We start from the raw sequence: 26,764 nt of genomic DNA, 5'->3' as shown, positions 1-26,764 counted from the left end.
TTTTATTTCACATGTAATTTTAAACCAGCTCCTGTTTTTTCCTAAAAAAATAAAGGCAAACTTTAGAGTGACCAATACAAACTTCTGGATTGGTAAAATTTGAAGTAATGAGGTTTAACATTACTTTTTAAGTGATGTTCATGTTCTAAAAAAGGAATATCAGACTATCACTTTTCAGCTGGTCATATACATATATATGTGTACAGACACACAGATACACACCCCGCCCCAAATTGATGGCACATAACAAACAGAGGCTGCCTTAAAAGACCTGAAGCTATCAATGCAAATGCAGACATGCCTTCTGAGCTCGTTGTTCCGTAACTAAAATTACCTAAAAAATTATTGCCCAGAGTCATCCTAGAAATGTTGAGCTTTTCTTAGAAAGTGGTTAATGTTGGACAGATTGAAAACCAGGAATTTAGAGCAAATCACCTATAAAGTTTATTTTATTTTTCAAGTCCAGTGGTAAATGCTGTTTTTTACATTTACATTTTAGAATGAAAATGTCGGTATCATTTATTATTCTGGATTAAAAGATCTGAGTTACTGAGTCTGGACCTGTGAGTGGCTGGCTTTGCCTCTCTCAGTAAGACCAGCAGTAACTAAGGAGTTTCTCTCTACAGAACTTCTAAACAGTGGTTGCTAATATGTTGCCCAGGATATGTCTAGGATCCATGTACATCTTCATTTTCAGATGAAAATTTCAATTTCAGAAAGTCTAGTTCGAATCTGATGGAATTATACCAACTCAGAGTAAATTACTAATCCTCTAATTATTACTGAAGTGTTGATTAATATTTTTATCTGTCTTTCTTTGCTACCCAATAGAAACAGGAAAACTTCCTTTCACTGGTGGATAAAATCTTTCAAAAAATGAGGTTTACAGGTGAAAATTAAAAGTGGTAATTGTCAATGTAAAAGACTGGAAACTACTGCTCAAAGATCATTAAAAATAACAGAGAGGAATAAAACCATAAAAGTTATAAAAACTAGACCCTAAAGTGAAGAGCACACCAGGTACAGTGCCCCAGACATCACCGAGGCACTGTAGCAGCTCAGCACCTCATCCAAGAGGCTTCTTTGTGTCTGAAGCCTCTTACTTCAACATAAACTCAGGTAGAATGAATATTAATCCTTTGAAATGTTTCCCTGTAGAAGATATGTCTGGTTCAAAAGTCTTTAAAAAGAATTAAATTAGAATCTGGCCTAATTCTGGAGCTACTTTTATAGCAAGATCTCTTAATTTGGTCATCTCTGATCCAGTCCCCTCTAAATAGCCTCTTACCTGGCCTCCCTACAATTCTTCCTCTCTCTCTTGGGCCCATTCTTCACAGATCAGGGAATCGTAAAAACAAAAACATAAATCCAGTCACATCACTACTCTGCTCTAACAGCTTCCATGCACTTTTTTGGGGATAAAACTCCAACCCTTACATTTTCTGCAAGGCCCTGAATAATGTGACTTACCACTCATTGATTTCACCCCAGCTGTGCTGGTTATTTTTCCAGTTCCTCCAAAGCTCCTTCCCACCCTAAGGCCTTTGCACCTGCTGCTCTCTTCCCTACAATGTTCTTCCCTGTATGTCTGGAACCTCCAAGTAATCCTTTGGTTCTGGGCTCAGAAGTGGTTTCTTCAGGAGAGCTTTGCTCTTCACCAATCTTCTACTCCCTGCACCCTTCCGGCCTCCCATTATTTGAATGTTTCCTTCATCATACTTATTATAACTGCAATTAAGTAACCATGTGTTTAACGCCTTTTTCCAACCCTGTACTGTAAGCCCTGTGAAGGTGTGATTGCGTCTGTCTCATTTACTGCTGTTTTCCCGGTGCCAGGCCTATTGCAGGAAATAAGGCACTGAAGGGAATATAATTTTGCAATGGGCTCTTGTAAGAAGTAATGAAAATTAGTCTATCTTACACAAAATCATGGCTGTATCAACCACACATCACACTATAACGTTAACAAGTCTTTGTGACAGTTTAACAAATGACGAAGCCAGTGAAGCAAGATTTTTCACAACTTTTTCATTCCCAAATACTCTAAACCGTTAACTAGGTTATCAAGCTGGGGACATGTAGTGATGTTCCTTGAAAATATTCATGGAATTCAGTGTGGCAGCTAAGTTTCCTGGATGGAAACAAACAGACTCTCAACCAAAGTGCACCAGCCTTCAAATGAATGAGCCATTAACAAGAAATTATGTCTGAAAGGCCACCCAAGAAGAAGTAATATGAAATTCAACCAGTGTTCTCTTGAACTTAGCCAATTCACTTCAAATGAAACAAATGCTTGATGGATGGGTAAGAATGCACGAAAACATTAAGAAAAAATTCAGGAGCAAGCTGTGAGATGAGGATTTCCCAAGATGATTATGACTTTGTAAAGTGTTACTATAAAGAAGTTCCTGATTAAGGTGGCTATTTCGAAAAAATCTTTGGAAGCTAAGAGTCATCTAAAATAGTGACATAGCCATTTTAAATCTGGCATAGATGTATATAAGTCTACAATATACTGACTGTGGTATCTGAGATGACTGTCAATTCTTAAGAAACTCTAATAAGGGCATTTAGGTTTCCGTGGATCAAAAGCTCCATAATTTAAATATCCAATGTAAGAAACTTTTTTTTGTAAAGAGGAGATACTTATTTTCCAGAAACCTTTAACTCAATAAATAACAAACAGAGAAAGGGGAAAATATGAAAACACAAAATAAATAATTTAACCTGATACTGCAACCAAGAAACTTAAGAAGAATAAGAAGCAAAGTAATTATCTTCTATCCTCTCACCCATCAACCCAAGACTTTCACAAAGTAAAACCGAAAGGATGGAAAGCTATCATTTCACTCTGTGTTTTCTACCTTACTCTTCTGATGGTGGCGGGCGGGGTAGGAGTGGGGAAAGTGAGATGTGTGTGTGTACAGTAGTCAAAGGGGGGAAACTAACATTTGTCTTCTGCCTACTATGTTATGTGCCTACAGACACTAAACATGTATTATTAGATTTAGTCTTCACAACTAACCCATTTACAGATGAAACTGACAGAGGTGAAATGACTGGTCAGAGGTCACTTGCTTAGTACACGGCAATGGCAGGCTTTGATTCCAGGGCTACCTAGTGCCCCTTCTACAACACCACACTGCCTTAGTTTTCCTCGTTCTGTCAAATATATTAATTGTTCATTTAGCATAACATTTCCAGTTCTTTTCTTTCCATTATTCCATTCAAATGAGTTTTCTTTTTCACTCTGAGGGATTTTATTAGTCTTCAAACATTGTTCCATAGCTTAGAAATTAAGGGAAAGTAGACCTTTTTTCACACAGAACAGCTCTCCTCTCTCACACTCTTAATGAAACTTTAATGAGACAGATAGTGTGTATCTATTTCACTTAATAGCCTTGCTTTTAATTCCCCCCTTCAGATTCTAAATATTAACAATCTAGAAAATATCTCATGTTTATCTTGTAGTGTCTCAGAGAGCACTCCCCAAGTTACTCCTTGTGCTATGCAAGTCTCTTCTTTGAAAAGAATGGTAATATGGTTTTTAACACAGTAAGATGAAGTGGTAAACTGTGGATAATAAAGCTTTAAATTGATACATTTCAGTAACTGATTTTTTTTTTTTTTTTTTTGCAGTACGTGGGCCTCTCACCGCCGTGGCCTCTCCTGCCGCAGCCTCTCCCGCCGTGGAGCACAGGCTCCGGACGTGCAGGCCCAGCAGCCATGGCTCATTGGCCCAGCCGCTCCGCGGCATGTGGGATCTTCCCGGACCGGGGCACGAACCCATGTCCCCTGCCTCGGCCGGCAGACTCTCAACCACTGTGCAACCAGGGAAGCCCCACTGATAGATATTTTAAAGTTATTATCATTTGTGTTCCAATCTTATAAAGGTGGAAAACTTAATATTTCTTCTACTAAGGAAAGGTAAGTATATAAAAAGACTTTATATAAAGTTAATATACTTAATTTTTAAAATTCTGAAACCGATCTAATTTTGTCAGATTTATGTATGTGGTATTAACTGTTCAGTCTTCCTACTGTATTCCAAACTCAGATAACAGGTACTCAAAGAAAACACTGCATTTTTGTTTTCAGAAACTGTAAAATGTGGGAATCATGATATAAAGTGAAAATTACCTTGCTTATCTATAACCGAGTATGAAGCCAAAAATCCTCGTCCAGAAACATGAATTCCACTCATGAACAGCACTGTAATTTCATTGCTTTTTGATTCAATTGAATGGTTCATTTGCAACCCCAGACCACAGTATTTGCCTAGGAATCAAAGAAAAGCAGATATTTGGTGTGATTCATGAAGTCAATAATATTTACAATGTAGGTAAAAGAATCATAATAATATACCAAACTGGGCATTAATCTAAAATGACTAGAATGTTTAATGATGAAAAACTCACATTACTCTGGAGAGAAAAAAAATTCCAAGTAATAACTGTTCAAATGATTCAAAAGGAAAAACAGTGTGTACAGGCATCACTGACCTTATAATGACTCAGTTTCCTGTGAAATATATTTATACTCTTTAAAACTGTGACAAGGAATTTAAAAAATTAACTTAAAGCATTTCATGCAGGCAGGTGGCTCATAAGTGAATTGACAGTCAAGCAGTAGTATTCTTAACATGTTCCCCAAGGGGGAACAGATTCTTGAGCTCTGGGCACCCCTTAAACCTTTTACAGACCTTCTCAAGTTTTCTTCCAAGAATTGTTGGACTTCTGTCAACCCCTTTAGGTGATCATATCTAGTCCTACAGCTTTAACTATGATATGACAATTCACATTTATACCTCTACATAGCCTTTTCCTTGAACTTCAGATGCATGTATCTAACTGCCTACAAACTTTTATCCTTTAACGTCTAACAGACATGTAAAAAATAACATATCCTCCCTCAGTACAGATCTAAGTTTATTAAGACAAAAGGGCAGAAAAAAAAATTAGAGCAAGATATCCACCAATAACTAATAAAAATGGGTTTTTCTTTTTCTTTTTTTTATTCCCAAATTTCAGCCATTTATTTTTTTTCATCTTTTAATTCCTATGGGGTTCATCAATTCTTTATCAGTTAACATTCTCATTGACAAAGACCAATTTATATTAACTATAGTTATATATAACATATCAAGGGAGTACATGGGAAAATCAGAACACAAGACTTCATCAGCTAGAGTTCAACTCAGTTTGCTGTTATGGAGACAAACAAGATAAATACATTGAAGCATAAACAAAATATTACGCTCAGAATAACAGCATTCCAGAAGGAAATGGAAAGCTGAAGATACAATATACATCTCTAATTTACAATATGTATAATTATATAATTTATTAAAATCAACACAATTCATGTACAAAATATTAACATGGCAGCCATTAAGTTTGTTAAGCACTTCAAATACTGAAATGTTAAAACAGTAAAACTACACTAAGCAACTTTTGCATCAAGGGATCTAATCTAACTCACTAGTTCAGGCTGAACATTCACTCTCCGAAGTATTTCTTCAGGCATGCAAAAAACAGGGCTAACAGGTTTAATCTGTTCTCCTCCCAAAAGTTACAATCCAGCAATTCCAAATAGAGTGTGAAAAGGATCTACCATATCTCCTGGCCTGTCCGCAAATCCTCCCGTTTCTTCATCTTGACAGCTAAAATGAAACTGCGCAGTTTCTCTCTGTCAATCCAATGAAGCCTTCCAATTATCTTTAGGGAAGCCAACACCCACCAAGAATAGCATACATCTGGTAACTTCTCTGGCCTTCCATTGAGTCCACCTGATGGAAGCTGTCGTTCACAAAGCCACCAACCAAGTAAATCAGAATTTACTCGATGCAACTGACTAGTAATAGCCAGGAATCCTGCCCAGCATGGGATTCAGAACCTGGCCTGCAACCAAATCCACCATCAAAGTTCATACATGATAAAACAAATTCGATTGCCTTTTCCACATTAATAGCATCCAGCTTCCCCAATAGAGCCAAAGTTGCCACCGCACAAAGAGAATCTTGTGTTGATTTCTCCCTATTATATAAAAGTAGATTTTCACATCCCATGAAGCAGCTGGACTCTCTTGCCTGCACTGCATTCAGCCCTTATCTTTTAGACTGGCCCCCTCTGTTCCGGTACTCCTGTATGCTGATATAACTAGCACAGTGCATGCTGGAACTTCCAGCAGACGATTAACTCCAGTTAGACCAGCTGCTTAGTGGGACCCCAAATATCTCCAGCGAAAGAACCATCTTCTTTCTGTAGACTCTGAACATATTCCACAACTTTATTTACATCAATAACATTAATACTATCATAGAAAGAATCTGGACAGCACTAAGAGTGTACAAAAGATGAGGATCATGTCCAATACTAGCACTTATTCCACCACACTCATGTTGACAAGACTTAATAAATGTCAGAATTTCTTCTCTATTCATGCGATGTAGCCGTCCCATGAGATCCATTACAGTCAGATCCCAATAGATGCCACTCATTCTCAAATATTCAGACACACAGTATTCGTAATCATCTTTGAGCCATAGGATGCTATATAATCTGCATGCTTCTCCACTAATAGGGTGTCGGGTGCATCTGACTTGATAATCACATCCTTCTGCGGTGTGCCCATGTCTGAGACCGAAAAAAGCAAAAATGGGTTTTTCTTATGTGCCTGGTAACTTTAACAAATTCTGAATAAAAAGTTCTAAAAATGTTTTAAGTTGAACAACATCACTTGAATTAGAGTAATGTGAACTTCCATAGATATCATTTTCAAGGACTATACATTTTCATGTGAGTAGAAAATGCTAAATAATCAACCAAACCCCCCCATCAGAACTGGTAAGGGAGATAAGGTCACAAGGTCGATATACAAGTCAATTGTAAACAATAACCTAATCAAAATGGGCAGAAGACCTAAATAGACATTTCTCCAAAGAAGACATACAGATGGCCAACAGGCACACGAAAAGATGCTCAATACTACTAATTACTAGAGAAATGCAAATCAAAACTACAATGAGGTATCACCTCACACCTGTCAGAATGATATCATCAAAAAATTACAAATAATAAATGCTGGAGAGGGTGTGAAGAAAAGGGAACCCTCCTACACTGCTGGTGGGAATGTAAATTGGTGCAGCCACTATGGAAAACTGTAAAATAGAGCTACCATATGATTCAGCAATCTCACTCCTGGTAACATATCCAGAAAAGATGCAAACTGTAATTTGAAAAGATACATGCACCCCCCTCCCCCCGCCAATGTTCATAATATAGCAGCACTATTTACAATAGCCAAGACACAGAAGCAACCTAAGCATCTGTCAACAAATGAATGGATAAAGAAGATGTGGTATGGGACTTCGCTCGTGGTCCAGTGGTAAAGCATCCACCTTCCAATGCAGGGGACGCGGGTTCCATCCCTGGTCGGGGAACTAAGGTCCCAAATGCCACGGGGCAACTAAGCCCGCGTGCCTCAACGATTGAGCCTGCGTGCTGCAAACTACAGAGCCCAGGCACTCTGGAGCCCAAGCACTCTGGAGTCCACGTGCCCTGCAGCCCACACACCACAACTAGAGACAGAAAACCCACAGGCCACTAGAGAGAGGAGCCCACACGCTGCAACAAAGACCCGACACAGCCGGAAAAAAAAAAAAAAAAAAAAGAAAGAAAAAAGACAAAAAAAGAGACGTGGTATGTATGTGTGTGTGTGTGTATGTGTATATATATATATATATATATATATATATATATATATACACACACATACACACACACACACACATAATGGAATATTACTCAGCCAAAAAAGAATGACATATTGCCACCTGCAGCAACCTAGAGAATATCATACTAACTGAAGTCAGAAAGACAAATACATGATATCACTTATATGGGGAATCTAAAAAATAATACAAATGAATTCATTATAAAACAGAAACAGACTCACAGACACAGTAAACAAACTTATGGTTACCAAAGGGGAGAGAGAGGTGGGGAGGGAAAAATTAGGAGTATGGGATTAACAAATACAAACTACTACTGCATATAAAGTAGATAAGCAACAAAGATTTACTGTGTAGCACACGGAATTATACTCAAAATCTTGTAACAGTCTATAATGGAATATAATTTGCAAAAAAAAAAACCTGTGAATCACTATGCTGTACACCTGGAAACTAACATAATATTGTAAATCAACTATACTTCAATTTTAAAAAATCAATTTTATTTCCATAAACTAGTGACAATCTGAAATGAAATTTTTAAAGCTTAATTTATAATAGCAACAAAAAGATTAACTATTTAGATACATTTAAAAAAAAGAAATTCAAAACCTGTACATTAAAATATGCAAAACACTGCTGAAAAAAATTAAAGAACTAAATAAATCAGGAGATATACCAAGTTCATGGACTAGAAGATTCAATATTGTTAAGATGTCAGCTCTCCCCAAATTGATTTACTGATTCAATGCAATCCATATCAAAATCTTAGCAGGTTTTTTTTTTTTTTTAGAAATTAACAAGTTGAACCTAAAATGTATATGGAAATGCAAAGGACATAGAATAGCCAAAATAATTTTAGTAAAGAAGACAGTAGAGAGACTTACATTACCTGCTTTTAAACTTACTATATAAAACTACAGTAATCAAGAAGAGTGTGGCATCATTGTAAGGGCAAATATCTACATTAATCTGAATGGAGCAGAACAGAGTCCAGAAATGAACCTACTTACAACTATCAACTGATTTCTGACAAAAGTGTCAACAGGGAAAGAACAGTCGTTTCAACAAATGTACTAAGCCAGCTGGATATCAATATGAAAAAACTTAGAACTTCACGATATACACAAAAATTAAGTCAAAATGGATCACAGATTTAACTCTAAGAGCTAACCTTATAAAACTCTTACAAGAAGACATAAAAGAAAACTTTGTGACTTTGGGTTAGGCAAGGATTTCTTAGATTCAAAACCAAAAGCATAATCCATTGAAGAAAAATATTAATAATTAGGATTTTATCAAAATTTTAAATGTTTGCTCTTTAAAAGACACCATTAAGAAAATGAAAAAAACAACAGGCTAAGAAAAAATATTTGCAAAACATTAATCTGATAAAGACCTCACATCTGAAATGTGTAAAAAACTCCTGTAACTCAATCAATCCAATTTTTTTAAATGGGCAAAAGATTTAAACAGACACTTTAACAAAGAAGACACACTCAAGGCAAATAAGCACATGAAAAGGTGCTCAACAGTATTAGTCATTAAAGAAATGCATTATTAAAACTAATGAGGAGATACCACTACATACCCACTAGATTAGCTATAATCAAAAAGACTGACAAAACCAAATATTGGTAAGAATGTGGAGAAACTGAAACCTTCATACACTGATGATGGAATCATAAAGGGCACAGCCATTTTTGAAAAACAATTTGGCAGTTTCTTAACATGTTAAACATAAAATACACGTATCATACATTTCATACAACCCAACAATTCCACTTCTAGTTATCTTCTATTTGCCCAAAACAAAAATGATGAACCTCAAAAACATGCTAAATAGAAGAAGCCATTTATGATATTTCTAGAAAAGGCAAAAAAAAAGATAAAACATAGGATCAGTGGCTGCTTGGGACCAGAGGTGAAGTGGGAACTGACTCTAAATGGGCACAAGGGAACTTTTTGGTGTGATAGAAATTTCTAAACCTGCATTTTAGTGATGTTCACCCAGCTCTATAAATTTACTAAAACTCATCAAACTATACATTTAAAATAGGTGAAATTTATGGTATATAAATTGTATCTCGATAAAGCTTTCAAAAGAAATGCAAACATTAAAACAATTTTTATTGTGAGGTGTTTTGCACAAAGAAAAAATAGGTCACAGAATCAGACACAGCAGAACAAGAACTTCAGAGATCTATGCCATGCCCCTTCTGACAGCTGAAAAAACTGAATACCAAACATCAAGGTGTGCATACACGCACGCGTGTACACACACACACACACACACACACACACACACGTCTTAGGTGTTTGCTATGGTGTTCAATATAAAATATATGTCTTGCTCATCCTTTATTTTTTTTATTTTTTAAATATTTATTTATTCAGCTGTGCCGGGTCTCAGTTGCAGCACTCCGGCTCTTTGTTGCCGAGTGCCGGATCTTTATTTGCAGCATGCAAACTCCTAGTTGCGGCATGTGGGATCTAGTTTCCTACCAGGGATTGAACCCGGGTCCCACGCATTGGTAGCGTGGAGTCTTAGCCACTGTACCACCAGGGAAGTCCTTGCTCATTCTTTCTTTAAAAACACCTACTGTGCAAAAAAAAAAAAAAAAGCCTTCTATTGCTAAATGTGGAATGCAATTTAAATATAGCTATCAATGTTTTTAATTTTCAAGTAAAACAACAAAGAACCTTATAACAGTTATTATCTGAATATACAAGAAGAAAAGATGATTAAGTCTTTAGATTGTTTAATACTAAATAACTTAGAAACAGTCTGGTAAATAGGACAAATATTAAATACTGTATGATTTTTGAATACTAAATATTAAAAAATAATGACCTAATATTAAAACAGAGCAATATAATATGTACTTCATGTTATTCCAAATATTATCTCAAATACTAAAAATATTAGACATTGTATAATTTGTTAGCAAAACCAAATGTGTGCAGAGCCAGGGCCCATCACATTAAATCTTGAGGCCCAATGGGAATAGGTAAAAGGAAGAAAAATTGTATCAGCTAGAATCTTTACATAAACCAGTTAACTCTTGTAAAAATGAACAATAGGTTCAGCTGGGCTTACCAGCACTAGCTGTTCTTTGCCATTTAAGGATTTTATTACAAGGCTCATAAAGGTGCTCAGTACAAATACTGACTTTTCAGATACTTTTAGATACAAACAAAAAAGGTCATATTTAAATGATCATAAAGAATATGATCATGACACACAGAAGTATCCTTACTTTATAAAAATTATATCATGTATACGAATACTAGGAAATTCCAAGTTATTAGATTTAAAAGTGAAAGTGCTCTATGAAAATAAATAATTGACAAAAATATATTCTTGAAGTGAAACAAAAAAACCCTTTTATAATATAGACATAATCATAAAAGTATTTTCTATTAGCATTGCAGTTTTACCTCTTGTTTGTTTATTTATTTAGAGTTCTCTTGTCATCTGAAATGTGTATAAATTCAATCTGTGGTAGAAACAGAACATTTTTTTAAAACCCCTCTTTTTCTGTGAAACTCAAAAGGCAGTCCTAAAGAATCCCAATTTAAAAAAGTAACAAGAAGAAAAGAAAAGCACAATAGCTCTCCTTGCTTAAGTGAGATCAATATATACCAGATAAACACCTATTTTCACCTCTTATTCCCAGCCAGGATGATGGTATCTCTCCTCACTTGGCTTGCCTTTGATCACAGGTTTTACCCATTATACAAGTAATACAAGCACTTGGCAAAATACTCTGGGAAAGAAAGAAGAAAATTCATCCTTAATCTGGGCCAATATACCCGTTAATTCTTTAACTGCTTTCCCCAATTGGTTATTCAAAGGTACTCCTGAATCAACAAGAAGCATTTAACTGCCAACAATTATAGGTTCTGCTGATGGCTCTCAAAGCCAGCCAAATTTGTTAGAAGTTTCTCATGGATAAATAAGAGAAGAATTTCAAAAAACAGTATATGGATATAGAAAAATATAATTATAAAAGCTAATCAAATATTAATCACCATAAAACCCATGACACACTGGTTTATAGTCTAAAAGAATCCATGTTCCGGGCAAATAAAAATGTTTGAAAAATCATTAGCCCTTAGGAAACTAGAAAAAAAAAGCAAATTAAATCCAAAGTGAGCAGAAGAAAAGAATTAGAACAGAAATCGATCAACATGAAAACAGGAAAACAATGGAGAAATTAATGAAACTAAAAGCTGCCTCTTTGAAAAGAAAGTCAGTAAGCCTCTAACTAAGAAAAAGAGGACACAAATCACTAATATCAGAAATGAAAGTGGGGACATCATAATATTAAAAAGGATAATAAAAGAATACTATTAACAACTCTATGTCCACAAATTTGATAACCTAGACGAAATGTACAGGTCCTTGAAACACACAACTTGCGAAACTCATACAAGAAGTAAGCAATCTGAATAGGCCTATATCTATTTAAGAAATTGAATCAGTAATTAATAGTCTTTCAAAAGAGAGAACACCAGGCACATATGGGTTCACTGGTGAATTCCATCAAACATTTAAGAAAGACATCACACTAAATCTCTACAATCTCTTTTCAGAGGACAGAAGCAGTGGAAATATTTCCTAACTCATTCTATGAGGCCAGCATTACCCTAAAACCAAAACCAAAACCAAAACCAAAGACATTACAAGAAAACTACAGACCAATACCTCTCATAAAAATAGATGTAAAAATACTCAACAAAATATTAACAAATACAATTCAACAATGTACAGAAGAATTACACACCACGATCAAGTGTGATTTATCCCAGGCATGCAAGATTTGAAAATCTTGCATGCCTGGTTCAACATTTGAAAATCAATGCAATTCATCACATCAAGAGGCTAAAAAAGAAAAACCACATGATCAAATCAATAGATGCAGAAAAAGCATTCAACAAAATCCAACATCCATTCATGATTAAAAAAACTAGGAATAGAGGAGAACTTCCTCAACTTGATAAAGAACGTTCCCCCAAAAAACCTACAGCTAACATCACACTTAATAGTAAGAAATTAAAAGTTTTCCCAATATCAAGAGCAAGGCAAAAAATGTCCCTTTTCACCACTCCTGTTTAATATTATACTGGAAGTACTAGCTAACATAATAGGACAAGAAAAGAGGAAAAAAGATCATACAGATCGGGAAGGAAGAAATAAAACTCTCTTTGTTCATAGATGACACAATCATCTGTGTAGATAATCTAGAAGAAATAACAAAAACTCCTTTAATTAATAAGTGATTACAGCAAGGTTAATATACAAAAATCATTTGCTTTCCTATATATCGACAACGAACAAGTGGAATTTAAAATTAAAAACACAATACCATTTACATTAGCACCCCCCAAAATGGAATACTTAGGTATAAATCTAACAAAATATGTATAAGATCTACATGAGGAAAATTACTAAACTCTGAAGAACAAAATCAAAGAACTAAATAAATGGAGAGATGTTCCATGTTAATGGACAGGAAGGCTAAATGTTGTCCAGATGTCGGTTCTTCCCAACTTAATTTATAGGTTCAATCTGAATAAAAGTGCCAGCAAGTTGGGATGATTAGATATTCATCTGTAAAAGAATGAAACTGAATTCTTATCTTATACCACTCACAAAAATTAACTCAAAGTGGACTAAAGACTTAAATGTGAGGGACTTCCCTGATGGTCCAGCAGTTAAGACTCCGTGCTCCCAATGCAGGGGGCTCGGGTTCCATCCCTGATCAGGGAACTAGATCCCGCATGCCACAACTAAAGATCTCGCATGACACAATGAAGATCCCGCATGCAGCAATGAAGATCCCGTGTGCCACAACTAAGACCTGGCACAGCCAAATAAATAAATATTTTTTAAAGACTTAAATGTGAGACCTGAAACCATGAAACTTCTAGAAGAAAAAACAAAGGCATGAAAAGTTCCTTGAGGGGCTTCCCTGGTGGTGCAGTGCTTAAGAATCCACCTGCCAATGCAGGGGACACAGGTTCGAACCCTGGTCCATGAAGATCCCACATGCCGCAGAGCAACTAATCCCTTGCACCACAACTACTAAGCCTGAGCTCTAAAGCCCGTGAGCCACAACTACCGAAGCCCATGCGCCTAGAGCCCGGTGCTCCGCAACAAGACAAGCCACTGCAATAAGAAGCCTGCACACTGCAATGAAGAGTAGCCCCCACTCGCCGCAACTAGAGAAAGCCTGTGCGCAGCAACGAAGACAGCCAAAAATTAAAAAAAATAAGAAGTTCCTTGACATGGGTCTTGGAAATGATCTTTTGGACATGACACTTAAAGCACAAGCAGCAAAATAAAAAATAAACAAGTGGGACTATATCAAACTAAAAAGCTTCCCTAGAGCGAAAGAAACCATCAACAAAGTGAAAAGACAACCTATGGAATGGGAAAAATATCTGCAAACCATGTATCTGATAAGGGGTTAATATCCAAAATATATAAAGAACTCACACAACTCAATAGTAAAACAAAAAAAAAACCTCAATTAAAAAATGGGCAAAGGGGACTTCCCTGGTGGTCCACTGGTTAAGACTCCATGCTTCCACTGCAGGGGGCGTGGGTTCAATCCCTGGTCAGGGAACTAAAATCCCGCATGCCGCCCTGTGCAGCCAAAAAAAAAAAGGCAATAAAAAAAATGGGCAAAGGACCTGAATAGACTTTTCCAAAGAAGATATGTGAAAGGCCAAAAAGTACATGAGAAGATGTTGAGCATAGGGAAATGCAAATGAAAACTACAAAAAGATATCACCTCACACCTGTTAGAATGGCAATCATCAAAAAGACAAGAGATAACAAATGCTGGTGTGGATGTGGAGAAAAGAGAATCCTTGTGCACTGTTGGTGGGACTGTAAACTGGTAGTGCCACTATGGAAAACAGTATGGAGGATCCTCCAAGAATTAAAAACAGAACTACCATATGATCCAGCAATTCCACTTCTGGGAATATATCCAAAGGAAACAAAAACACTAACTTAAAAAGGTATCTGCACTGCCATGTTCACAGCAGCATTATTAACAATAGCTAAGACATGGAAACAAACTAAGTGCCCAAAGATGGATGAATGAATAAAGAAGTTGTGGTACATATACACACAAAAGAATATTACCCAGCCATAAAAGATGAGGAAATCCTACCATGTGCAACAACACTGATGGACCTTGACGGCATTATGCTTAGTGAAATAAGTCAGACGGAGAAAGACAAATGCTATATGATCTCACCTATATGTGGAATCGAAAACAAAAACAAACGCATAGAAAAAGAGATCAGACTTGTGGTTACCTGAGGTGGAGGGTGGGGGGAGGGGAAATTTGAAGAAGGTAGTCAAAAGGTACAAACTTCCAGTGATGAGATAAATTAAGTACTATGGATGTAATGCACAACATGATGGCTATAGTTAACATTGCTGCATGATATATAGGAAAGGTGCTAAGAGAGTAAATCCTAAGAGTTCTCATCACAAGGAGAATTTTTTTTCTTTTCTTCTTTTTTATTATATATATATATATATACATATATAAACACACACACATGAGAAGATGGATGTTAGCTGAACCTATTGTGGTCGTCATTTCACAATGTGTGCAAATCAAACCATCAGGCTGTATGCCTTAAACTTACAGTGATACATATCAATTATTTCTCAATAAATCTGGAAAAATATCCCAGCAAGTTACTGGATATCTACAAACAGATTCTAAAGTATATATAAAGACAAAAGAGCCAGAATGGAAAACGCAATATTTAAGGAGAACAACAAAGTTGGAGAACTGACACCACTTGTCTTCAAGACTTACTATAAAGCTACAGTAATCAAGACAGTGTGCTACCAGTCAAAGAATAGACAAACAGATCAATGGAAAAGAATAGACAGCCCAGAAGATCCACATAAATACAGTCAACTGATAAAGGAGCAAAGGCAATACAACAGAGCAAAGATAGTCTTTTCAATAAATTGTGCTGGAACAACTGGACATCCACATGCAAAAAAAAAAAAAAAGAATCTAGACACAGACCTTATACTCTTCACAGAAATCAATTCAAAATGGATCACAGACCTAAAGGTAAAATGCAAAACTACCAGACTCCTAGAAGATGACCTAGGAGAAAATCTGGATAATCTTGGGTATGGTTATGACTTTTTAGATACAACAGAAAATGCAGGATCCATGATAGAAATATTTGGTAAGCTGGATTTCATTAAAATTAAAAACTTTGGCTCTGCAAAAGGCAATGTCTAGAGATTGAGAAGACAGGCCGGAGACTGGAAGAAAATATTTGCAAAAGACGTATCTGGTAAAGGACACATCTGATAGAGAACTCCTATCCAAAATATATAAAGAACACTTAAAACTCCACAATAAGAAAACAACCTAATTTAAAAATGGGCCAAAGAAGATATACAGATAGCAAATAGGCATATGAAAAGATGCTCTACATTATCTATCATCAGGGAAATACAAATTAAAAACACAATTGAGATATCACTGTACACCTATTAGAATGGTCAAAATCCAGAACACTGACAACACCAAATGCTGGTGAAAATGTGGAGCAACAAGAACTCTCATTCACTGCTTATGGGAAAGCAAAACGGTACATCCACTTTGGAAGACAGTTTGTGGATTTCTAACAAAACTAAACAGTCTAACCATCCAATCCAACAATCACACTCCTGGGTATTTACCCAAAGGAGTTGAAAATTTATGTCCACACAGAAAACTGCACATGGATGTTTATAGCAGCTTTATTCATAATTGTCTGAACTTGGAAGCAACCAAGATGTCCATTAGTAGGTGAATGGATAAACTGTGGTACATCTAGACCATGGAACATTACTCAGTACTAAAAAGAAATGAGCTATCAAGCCATGAAGAGACATGAAGGAACTTTAAACGACTAACACTAGTGAAAGAAGGTAATCTGAAGAGGCTACATATTGCTTGATGCCAACCATACACCATTCAAGAAAGGCAAAACTACAGCGACAATAAAAAGATCAATGGTTGCCAGAGGTTGTGGAAGAGGGATGAATAAGCAGAGCACAGAAGACTTCTAGGGCAGTGAAAATACTCTGTATGATACCACAATCATGAACAAATGTCACTGTTCAAGCGCACAGAATGTGCAACACCAAAAAAAAAAAAAACATTAGCCACTAAGGAAATGCAAATCAAACCCACAATGAGATACCACTTTACACCTACTAAGATGGCTAGAATAAAAAAAGACAGATAACAACAAGTGTTGACAAGCATATGGAAAAATTGGAACCCTCATACACTGCTGGTAAATGGTACAGTCACTTCAGAAAAAAGCCTGTCAGTTCTTCAAATGGTTAAACAGAGTTACCATATGACTCAACAATTCTACTTCTAGGCATATACCCAAAAGAAATGCAAACATATGTCCACAAAAAAACTTGTACAGGATAGCTCACGGCAGCATTATTCATAATGGCTAAAAGGTACAAACATCCTAGGGTAAACTGGCACGGAGAGATGGTGATAAATCTGAAAGAAAGAATGGTGTGATCCTTTGGAAACAGAAGGAGCTGTGAGAATTGAGATGCCCTATCTAGAGTCTACTACGGGAGAGAAGAAATCTCTTGCCTTCTGGGAGAAGGAAAGGCTGTATCTCTGAATGGGAAGAGATGTTAAACATTAAGTGGATCATCTATGTGAAGGCCTGGATGCTGGAGGGGGTTGGGTGCATGGCTGTCAAACCACAGGAAACTTAAACAGCAGTAGAGTGGGAAGAAGCCTTTGAGGAGAAAGTGGCTAAGAAGTCCATGAAAGCTCCAAAGGAAATAGAGTTCAGGGGCCCAGGAAAATGTGGCAGGAGCTAGAACCAATAATCTCTTTGTAATAATTCTAAGTGGAAAAGTCATTGTTTATATAACTAATTCCTTTACCATAGAAATTCAGGTTTCTTTTTTTCCCCATATTTAAAATGATTATTGAGGCCAGATTTTTAAAAATTACACGGTCATGTTGCCTTCCAAAAGAGTTACACTGATTTACATCACTACCTCCAATATAGGTTGAGAGTTTATTTCAAGGCAGCCTTATTACCACTTTTTTTCCTGTTTGTAAGTGCTTTTAAAAATTCTATAAACTTTATAAAAATTTTGAATATAAGGAGAAAAAAAATCATTCTTATATAATCCTATTACACCAAGATAACCACTAGTAACGCTCTGAAGGGTACCTATCAATGCCTTGGCTCTCACCATCTGTTAAATGAAAATTATAGTACTATTTATCTCATAGGGTTACAGCCATCATTAAATGAACACACATGTGTATGTTTATGTGTGTATATATACACACACACAAGCACAGTATTCTCTTTATTCATCAATTCATATACTTGCTCTTATTTAACATAAACCACACCTACAAAACTGCTTTTCAGAAAGGCTGTATCAATTTATTCTGCCCCCAGTAGTATTAAAGATAAAAGAAACTTGGTAATTTTCTATTTTCTTGATTAACTAGTGAAGCTAAATTTTTCCAATGTGCACTGACTTTTAGAATTTCCTCTGGTATGTGATCCTTTTATGCTACCCCTGACCCCTGGCTTTAAAAAAAAATTAACTACTTCTATATTACAAATATGGCAAGAGGGAGATTTTCTTGGGTGGGCCTCACCTAGTCAGGTAGGCCCTTTAAAAGCGAGTGTTTTCTCTGGTTAGTCACAGAACTGGAAATTCAAGAGATGCATGCCAGCTGGTCTAAAACAAAGCAAACATCTAGGTGGTGAGCTAGCACTCCTGACGGCCTCTAGGAACTGAAAGCAGTCCCTGGCCAATCGGCAGCAGGAAAATGCGGACCAGAGTCTTATAACTGCAGGGAAGTGAATTCTGCCAACAACCAGTGAACTTGGAAGAGAAGCCTCAGGCCCAGATGAGAACCGCATCTCCAGCTGATATCTTGATTTCAGCCAGGCAAAACCCTGAGCAGAGAATCGAGTCATGCCAAGCCCAGACTTCTGACCTACAGAAACTGAGATAAGAAATTTTGTTGTTTTTTTCCCCTCCATTCAAGATTGGCTTTTATTTTGCATAACTAAATCTCCAAACACAAACAGTTTCTATGTGCTAGACTCCAAAAGGTTATTTTCCAAAGAATCAATAAAAACAAAAATACATTTCCAAGTTTAATGTCTTTTTTCCCCACTTTAATAGAACTTTTTTTTTTTTTTACAATATATCTAAGAATTTAGTCTGTTCAGAGTATTTTTTGGCAAAAAAAATCAGTCATAAAATACACGTAAACTTTGTCTACAGCCTTTTCTGAGTTTTCAACACCCATGTCCCTGATAGTAGAACACAAAAATGAGTCAGTTATACAGAGACTTGATCAATTTAGTATTTTCTAAGTCATTTCATGTTTAATGTGGCTCAGATCCAAATTTCCACTCACCCTCTCGTCTTCCCAAGGATGGCATATAGGTTAGAACTACATGAATTCCATATATCAGTGGGGAAGGAGTGTCTGACCCAAAGCCATCCCTGGTCATTGATCCATGAGCTCTTCCATTTCCTTATCTTGTTACATCTGTTGGTGCTTTTCTTAGTCATTCTGCACCCTTTTGGGAACGTTTAGATGCTCTCTCATACTTTTCTCTGGGGTTTTGACTGCATGTGTTCCTCTTCCACTGGGTCATGGAACCAACAGCAAACCAATGTTTCTTCTATTGCTCTTCTTTCAGGATCTGCTTCATCTGCAGGGCTAAAATCAAGGTATCAGCAGAGCTGATTTCTTCTGGAGGTTCTAGGGGAGAATCCACTTTCTTGCTCCTTCCAGCTTCTAGAAGATGCTGGCATTTCTTGGTTCCTGGCCACATCACTCCAGAAATTTTGACGTTTTAAGCTGCTCAATTTGTGGTAATGTTATAAAACAGAAAACTAATACAATGTGAAATTTACTTTGGTGTATAGTAAGAATACCTTGCTTTTGGATGATCAAATCTGAGATAAGTACTACAGTATGCAAATTGGAGTGTATATATGGCTTAGGCCCTCAATTAGCAGACAGATATACTTTACTTGCCCTTTTCGCCTGTATAGTTTTGAGCCTAAACTATTTCAAAAATGTTTGAAGTACTTGCCAAGATTTAAAAAATCTGGAAACTCCACATAAATTCTGAATTTCTGGCTTCTCTTGAAACACCACAAGAAAAAAAAAGAAGGAAACCTGGGCTAGTTTTCCAAGTGGTTGTACCTAAGTAATGGATGTCCCTTTTGAAAGGGAAAAGTCACACTCCAGTTTGCCATAGCAGCCACCATTCCCTAATGTCCCCAATCCTGAAGCTCAGTTATCACTTATCATTGTGGCAATGTTGTTATTATAACCTAGTCCATTTCACTCGTTTATTTTACCTGTCTGGCCTCTGTTGGCAGTATATATGTATCCACCTGAATAGAGCTTAGAGATCTTAAGGATATCATGCCTCTTCTAATACCCATACCAACTACACTTTAGGTAGATGATGAACAGCAACAAATTAAGCTCTGGAAGATGGTAAATAAAATGCTCTGTATTCAAAAGAGAGGAGAGATCCATCTGATTTCAGATTGACTAGAGGTGGGGTTAATATTGTCATAAAGCTTAAGAAACCTGATTTATGTTCTCAACTAAGTGGAAGATCATTTAACCTATTGAGAGGTGTGCCATGGAACAATGCTCATTTTAGGAACTTGCAAATTAGAAAGATAAGGTGGAGAATGGGGAATTATTTGAGAAAGCAAAAGCACCATCAACTGTCCAACTCTAATAGAAATGGAACTTGCTTAGAGAACATCACTCAATTTACAAACAGACTTGGGGACAGCTTTTTAGGGCCCATGTACAAAAGCACCTCTAATCTCAAAAACAAAACTTGGAATTCTCAAAGGAACTAATTTACTGAATATCCAGGCACTGAGCTAGGTATGTGCTAGGGATTCAGTGATGAAACCAGATAGGCACAGTGCTGCCCTCAGAAAACTTAGCGCAGTGGGACAGGGCAAGCGCACAGCTGAAGCCTCTAAAGTACAGAAGAAGCCACTGCAGTCCCCAGAAAATGTTTAGAAAAGATTCTATCATTAAATAACATCCATCAGTACAGTTTCTTTAAAAAGTCGGGCTTCAAGGATCACTGCCTTGTGCTTGGTGGGCCAGAGCGAGTTTGAGTTGTAAAATTTAGCTGCCCGACTTCAAGTGATTTTGTGTTCTCATTTTGAATGACTAGGATGTCTTCTCATAATGATTCCTCTTATGCTGTGACTAACAATAAGTTGTTTTTGGCTGGATTTAGTATTAGCTTTGGCTGCTTCAACAAAAATTCACCTGCAGAGGAAAACGATAGAAGGGTACAGATCTAATTTCCCTTTAAACAATTCAACTATTGGGTATATATTTAAAAGGACAAGTAACAAATATTTACTGTGTTTTAAAAGGAATTCAGTAATATCTCTAAGAATGGATTTGCCTCTCCTTCTAAAAGATAGTGGTGACTACTTTAAGAGTACGTTTTTCTACAACACCATAAAGTCATTGTGCATCTTGATTTCAGGGAAGGTGGCTACTTCAGTGTTATTTTTTTCATGAATAAATGACAGATCCAGTATTTGCATGTTTTAAAATGAATACGGTCCATGTGGGAAAATGTACCTTGACACTTTTACTCCTACTTCACACATCCTACACAAAGATCAATTCTGGATGGATTGAGGATATAAATGTACAGGAGGGAACACAATAAAGCATTAGAAGAAAACCTTGAGAACATCTTCATGATCTGCAAGTGGGCAAAGATTTAAGAAGATAATACAAAAAGTACTAACCATAAAAAAAATTACTGTGAACATTAAAATTAAGTTAATGTCTGCTTAGCAAAAGATACCAATAAAGGAGTAAAAAGGAAGGCTATATAAAGGGAGAATATTTGTAATAAATATATCTAAAAAGAATCCATAACCAGAATATATAAAAGAACCCCTACAAATAAGAAAATAATCATCTGATAGAAAATAATGTATAAAAAACTTCAAGATTCTTCACAAAAGAAGATATTCAATGGCTAATAAATAAATGAAAAGAGAACAATATCATTAGCCATCAGGTAAATTCAAGGCAAAGCTACAATGTGATATCAGTACACACAAACTAGAAGGGTGAAAAAAGAAAAAACAGAGAATAATAACTGGTACTCTCATACACTGGTGGTGGGCATGGAGTGGCACTACCACAGATGCATTTGGCAGTATCTAATAAAGCTGACCATAGGCAAGCCCAGGGACCCAGCAATTCTTCTTCTCGAAATAGAAATGTGTGCTCATGTTCACCAAGACAGGTAACAGAATGTTCATAGCAAACAGTGACAGCCAAGAAGTGGCTATATGGTGGATATCCCTTAACTTTAAGTAAGTTTCCTTACTGTTAGAAATTTAGTTTGCTTCCAATTTTTCTACATCGTGAATAATGTTGCAACAAACATCTTCCTAACACATCTTCTTCTATCTTTTGAAATATTTCCTTAGGAGTGATTTTTAATATATACTTCCATACGGCTACCCAAGTGAGTTATACCAATGAATACAGCCTCAATATTAAAAAAGGACCAATTTTATCACACCCATACCAAAATATTAAAACTTAAATGTTTTTCACTAATCTAAAAGTCAGGGAGGCAATATACTTAGCTTTAAAAATTTTGCATTTCTTTGACTCTAAGAATAATTGCCTCCTCTAATATCCTCTTTCATAATGGTGTCATGGACAAAAGAGCATCTAAGTTTTTATTACTATCCATGATGGTGACCAAAGGGTCTTGATAGAAAATTTTATTGCAATCACAAGAACCAAAATATCCACAAAGCAATACCAATCTTCCCCATCAAATTTAGTAGGCTTTCCTTCTCTCTTGTGAAACTTCTACTTTAATTGAGAACTCTAACACTTTTCCTCTGGAAAACCAGCAAACTTCTGGATAGAAGAAAGCTCCATACTCTGCTTCTGTTTCTTCATAAAAACTCTAGAAAAGGTAATGACTCAAGGCCCTGGCTCTTATTAAGTTGACAGCTTCTTTCAGGACAGCTGGCAGAGTTTTCTCATACCGAGTACCCTAATGTAAAAAGTAATGAGTCATAACAGTGTATAGACTTCAGCAAAACCAGATGTGTTGCCAAACATCACAGGTGAGACATATACAGCATACCAAGAAATTTCTTTCAAAGATTTTCTGGAAAAGTAAACTTTTCACCACTTGGGAGATGTCAAAGACTTTTTAATATTTCCTATAAGGGCTCACAAATAGGAATTCTTGGATAGGGTCAGCATCGTGTAGATTACTTTCATCCAGTTGAATGCTGATGAGAAATGGGACAGCTGTCAATTCCTCATTAACCTGCCTCAAAACATTAGAGGAAACATTTTGAAGTAATGACATCATTTATAGAGACAAAGCTTTAGCATTTCTTTTCTGTTCTAGGCCACAAACCAGACTGACCATTCTAGGGTACAAAGATTCACTAAGGTCTTTCAAAATGTATGTGGCTTCTATACTTTCCAATGCAACAAGCAACCTCATAGGATGCTTCTGCATTATGGACAAGTCCATGTTAAATATAAGTATCCATCAAGCCTTCTAATGAAAAAAATTCACAGTAACCAATGTATTTTCATGATAAACAGATATGAGATGCCTTTAGCCTTCCTGAGTTCATGTTTTCACAGGCCAGGATTTTACCTCACATGAAATTCTGTGGCTCTCACACCTACCAGGCAAAATACCTATAATCATTAAGATTAAATATCACTTCTTTAATTCCTGCCCAAGGAAAACTACTCTAAATGTAAACTGTTAACAATGATGATCATATTGTAATAACACTTCTTTCAAGTGAAATAATACTTCACACTTTAATTTGACATAAAATAAATATTTTTTTTTACAAAGACAACTTTAAAAGAAACAGTAAGAAACTTCAAGAACAAAATTTATTTATTTTTACTAGGGTCACCGGTCCCTAAAGCATATTAATAGATTCCATGGAGTCTAAAAATAAAGTGGTAAAGGTTAATGAAAGACCCATTGGGGGAGACAAAGACAATTAAGATATCCCATGCACAGCCAGAAAATACTGAAAAAAAAAAATCCACTGGTAGGTAAGAGCACTGACTTCAGAGAAGGAACTTAAGAGCAAAGAAATCCTGAATAGGGCAATTTTGGAAAGGAAATACTTTGGTGGGAGAAGTAGGTTAAAAGTAACAGAAATGGAAACTGTATGGTAAAGGTGGGGGGCAGGGGGCAAAACAAGAGGAGGAAATTTAGGATCTTGCAAGATTAAAAAAAAAAAAAAGGATACATAACTCCTCCCCTTCTATAGCCTCTTCTCTTCCGGAAAAAAAAGAGAAAAAGAAAAATTTACTGCACTAGCAGAAGAGGGCTATCATGAACCTACCATAAACTACAAAGCTAGTAAACCATTGCAAACCACCAGCACTGTCCACAGAAATACTAAGGCAGTCTTTATCTCCTTAAAAAACATAGTAAAAAAAGAAAACAAAAAATGAGAATCTCAACAACTCAGTTTATGGAAACCCTCTCATCCCCCCAAACAATGGTAAAACAGAAGGAAACTGGAACACAACACTAAACTTAATTAAATGTCCTCAAACAAGCAACTGGGGATATGACAAAAAAAAAAAAAAAAAGAAACACACCCAAAACAAAATGATTCAGCAAGGCTAAAAATAAAGGGAATGAGCAAAGACAGGTATACCAAGCAAATGAATATAATAAGAGATAAGGAGAACAGTGTGTATGTGATACTGATGTCAGACATAGAAGAATGCAAACTAAAAAGAGCTAAATATGACAAAGGAGAAACTTTTTAATTCTAGAAGTCAGGATTTAAAATGAAGGCATTATAATTATGAATAGCTATGCAATAACACTGCAATCATCTTTATAAAAGAACCCAAAGAAATACAGAAAGAAAAAAAGAAAAAAAGAAAAAAGATACACTAATAAGAGATCAAGTGGATAAAAATAAGGATATAGAAAACCTAAACAGCATAATAAGACATATTTTGTGTACATATTAAACTTTACATCTTAATATTACAGAATAAACCTTCCTCTCAAGCATACATGGGACATTCACAAAAAAGATACCTTAGGTTATACATAAAATATAAACAAGTTCCATAAAGTAGAAATATTAATTTTCCAACTACAATGCAATAAAACTAAAAATTATTAACAGTAACAAAGAAGGGTACCTCCAATTGAAATAAATCTATTTATCTATTATTTATCCAATAATAAACAATTAAAATTATTAGTGGTTAAAAGGGAAATACAAAACACAATTAAAGAATTCCTAAAAAATTATAATACTATAAATCAATCTGTGGTATATCAGTCTTAAATATGTGACCAAAGTAAAATCCACAGTTTTAGATAATTTTATCAATAAAAATGAAAGAATAAATATAAATTAAATTCCTGGTTAAAAGCTAGGAAGAAATAACAAAAATAAGCCAAAAGCAAGCATAATGAGGAAAATAATAGAAGAAAATGAAATAATAATGGAACTAGAAACAGAGATTAGTAAGGCAGAAAACAGAAAAAGAACAGATCTAACTATAATTAATAGATCAAAATCTATTTTTTGAAAAATATCAACAAAATACACAAACCACTAGCTAACAATCAAAGTGGTAAAAAAAAAAAAAGAGCGAAAGCACAAATATACAAAACAAGAAATGATGGGGGGAAATATCCAGTGAAAAAACACTGAAATAACTATTAGGAAAAAAACCATAAGAATCTATTTTGTAGACACTGCTACAAATAAATTTGAAGACCTAGGTGAAACTGGTAACTTGCCTGGCAAATAGTTTACTAAAACTGAACTCCTTAGAGACAGAATATTGAAACAGATCATTCTCCTGGAAAGAAAGCTATTAAGGACCTACCCTACCAAAAAAGCACCAGGTCCAGATGGTTTCACAGAGTGAAACCTTCAAAAACTAGCTTGTTAAAATGCTCTCTAAATTTTTCCAGATAAGTGAAAAGGAGGAAAACTTTTTATTTAATATGTAACATCAATACGTAAACCTGATAAAGACAATGCAAAATAAACTGTGCATTAATTATCACTTATCAATATTTATGTAAAAATACTAAACAGAATATTAGGAAACAGAATCCAATACTATATTAAAAGAATGACACATCATAACCAAGTGATATTTATTTCAGGAATACAAAGTTGGCTCAATATTAATGAATCCATTAATATAACACATATACTAAAAGATTCTAAGGAGAAAATTATATAATCATCTTCATAAAGGCTAAAAAAAGCTTTCCAATAAAATTCAACACTCTTTCCTAATGAAAAACACTCAAGAAAACAGAAATCAAGGGATATTTCCTGTTATGAACTGAATGTATTTCTCCAAATTCATACATTGAAGTCTCAACCCCTAGTGTGACTGTGTTTAGAGTCAAGGCCTTTAATGGAGGTAGTTAAGGTTAAATTAGGTCTTAAGAGTAGGGTCCTAATCTGATAAGACTAGTGTCCTTATAAGAAGAGACATGACAGAATAAGGCTCTTTCTCTCTCTCTCCTCTGGGACCTCTAGCCTCCAGATACCGAGAATAAATTTCTCTTGTTGAAGCCACCTGGTCTGTGGTATTTTGTTACGGCAGTCTAAGCTGACTAAGACACTTAACATTTTCACTAAGACCAGGAACAAGTAAAAGATGCCCACCATCTCCACTACTGTTTAACATGGTATTGATTGGTGGTATTAGCCAATGTAATTAGATAAGATAAATCAATCATAGGCATAAGAATTGGAAAAGAAGTAGTAAAACTCTATTTGTAGATGTGATTGTGTACCCAGAAATCCCCAGAAAGTGAGTGATAAAACTAACTGAAATAATAAAATAAAATAAAAACCTCAGTAAAGTG

General features: G+C 35.6%; 1 protein-coding gene and 1 pseudogene across 2 annotated transcripts in view; both read right to left on the bottom strand.

The window, feature by feature from the left end:
- The window catches only part of DCBLD2 (discoidin, CUB and LCCL domain containing 2), a gene marked incomplete at its 5' end in the record, with an annotated part of 87,931 nt that overhangs the window by 34,491 nt on the left and 26,676 nt on the right, over nt 1-26,764 (bottom strand). The window contains one exon of the mRNA XM_082654496.1: nt 4,141-4,278. Coding sequence (XP_082510622.1) covers nt 4,141-4,278 — 138 coding nt within the window. The remainder of the gene's footprint in view (nt 1-4,140; nt 4,279-26,764) is intronic.
- Nucleotides 5,362-6,633, bottom strand: LOC309823085 (geranylgeranyl transferase type-2 subunit beta-like; annotated as a pseudogene). Its single transcript has 2 exons — nt 6,228-6,633; nt 5,362-6,035 (listed from the first exon to the last, which is right to left on the bottom strand). The product of its transcript is annotated as a geranylgeranyl transferase type-2 subunit beta-like (transcript).

This window comes from Grampus griseus (genome assembly GCF_964374135.1).
Source record: "Grampus griseus genome assembly, chromosome: 5".
NCBI lineage: Eukaryota > Metazoa > Chordata > Mammalia > Artiodactyla > Delphinidae > Grampus > Grampus griseus.
Note: the sequence above shows the minus strand (reverse complement) of the source record. Positions and strands in the feature narration are given on the sequence as shown.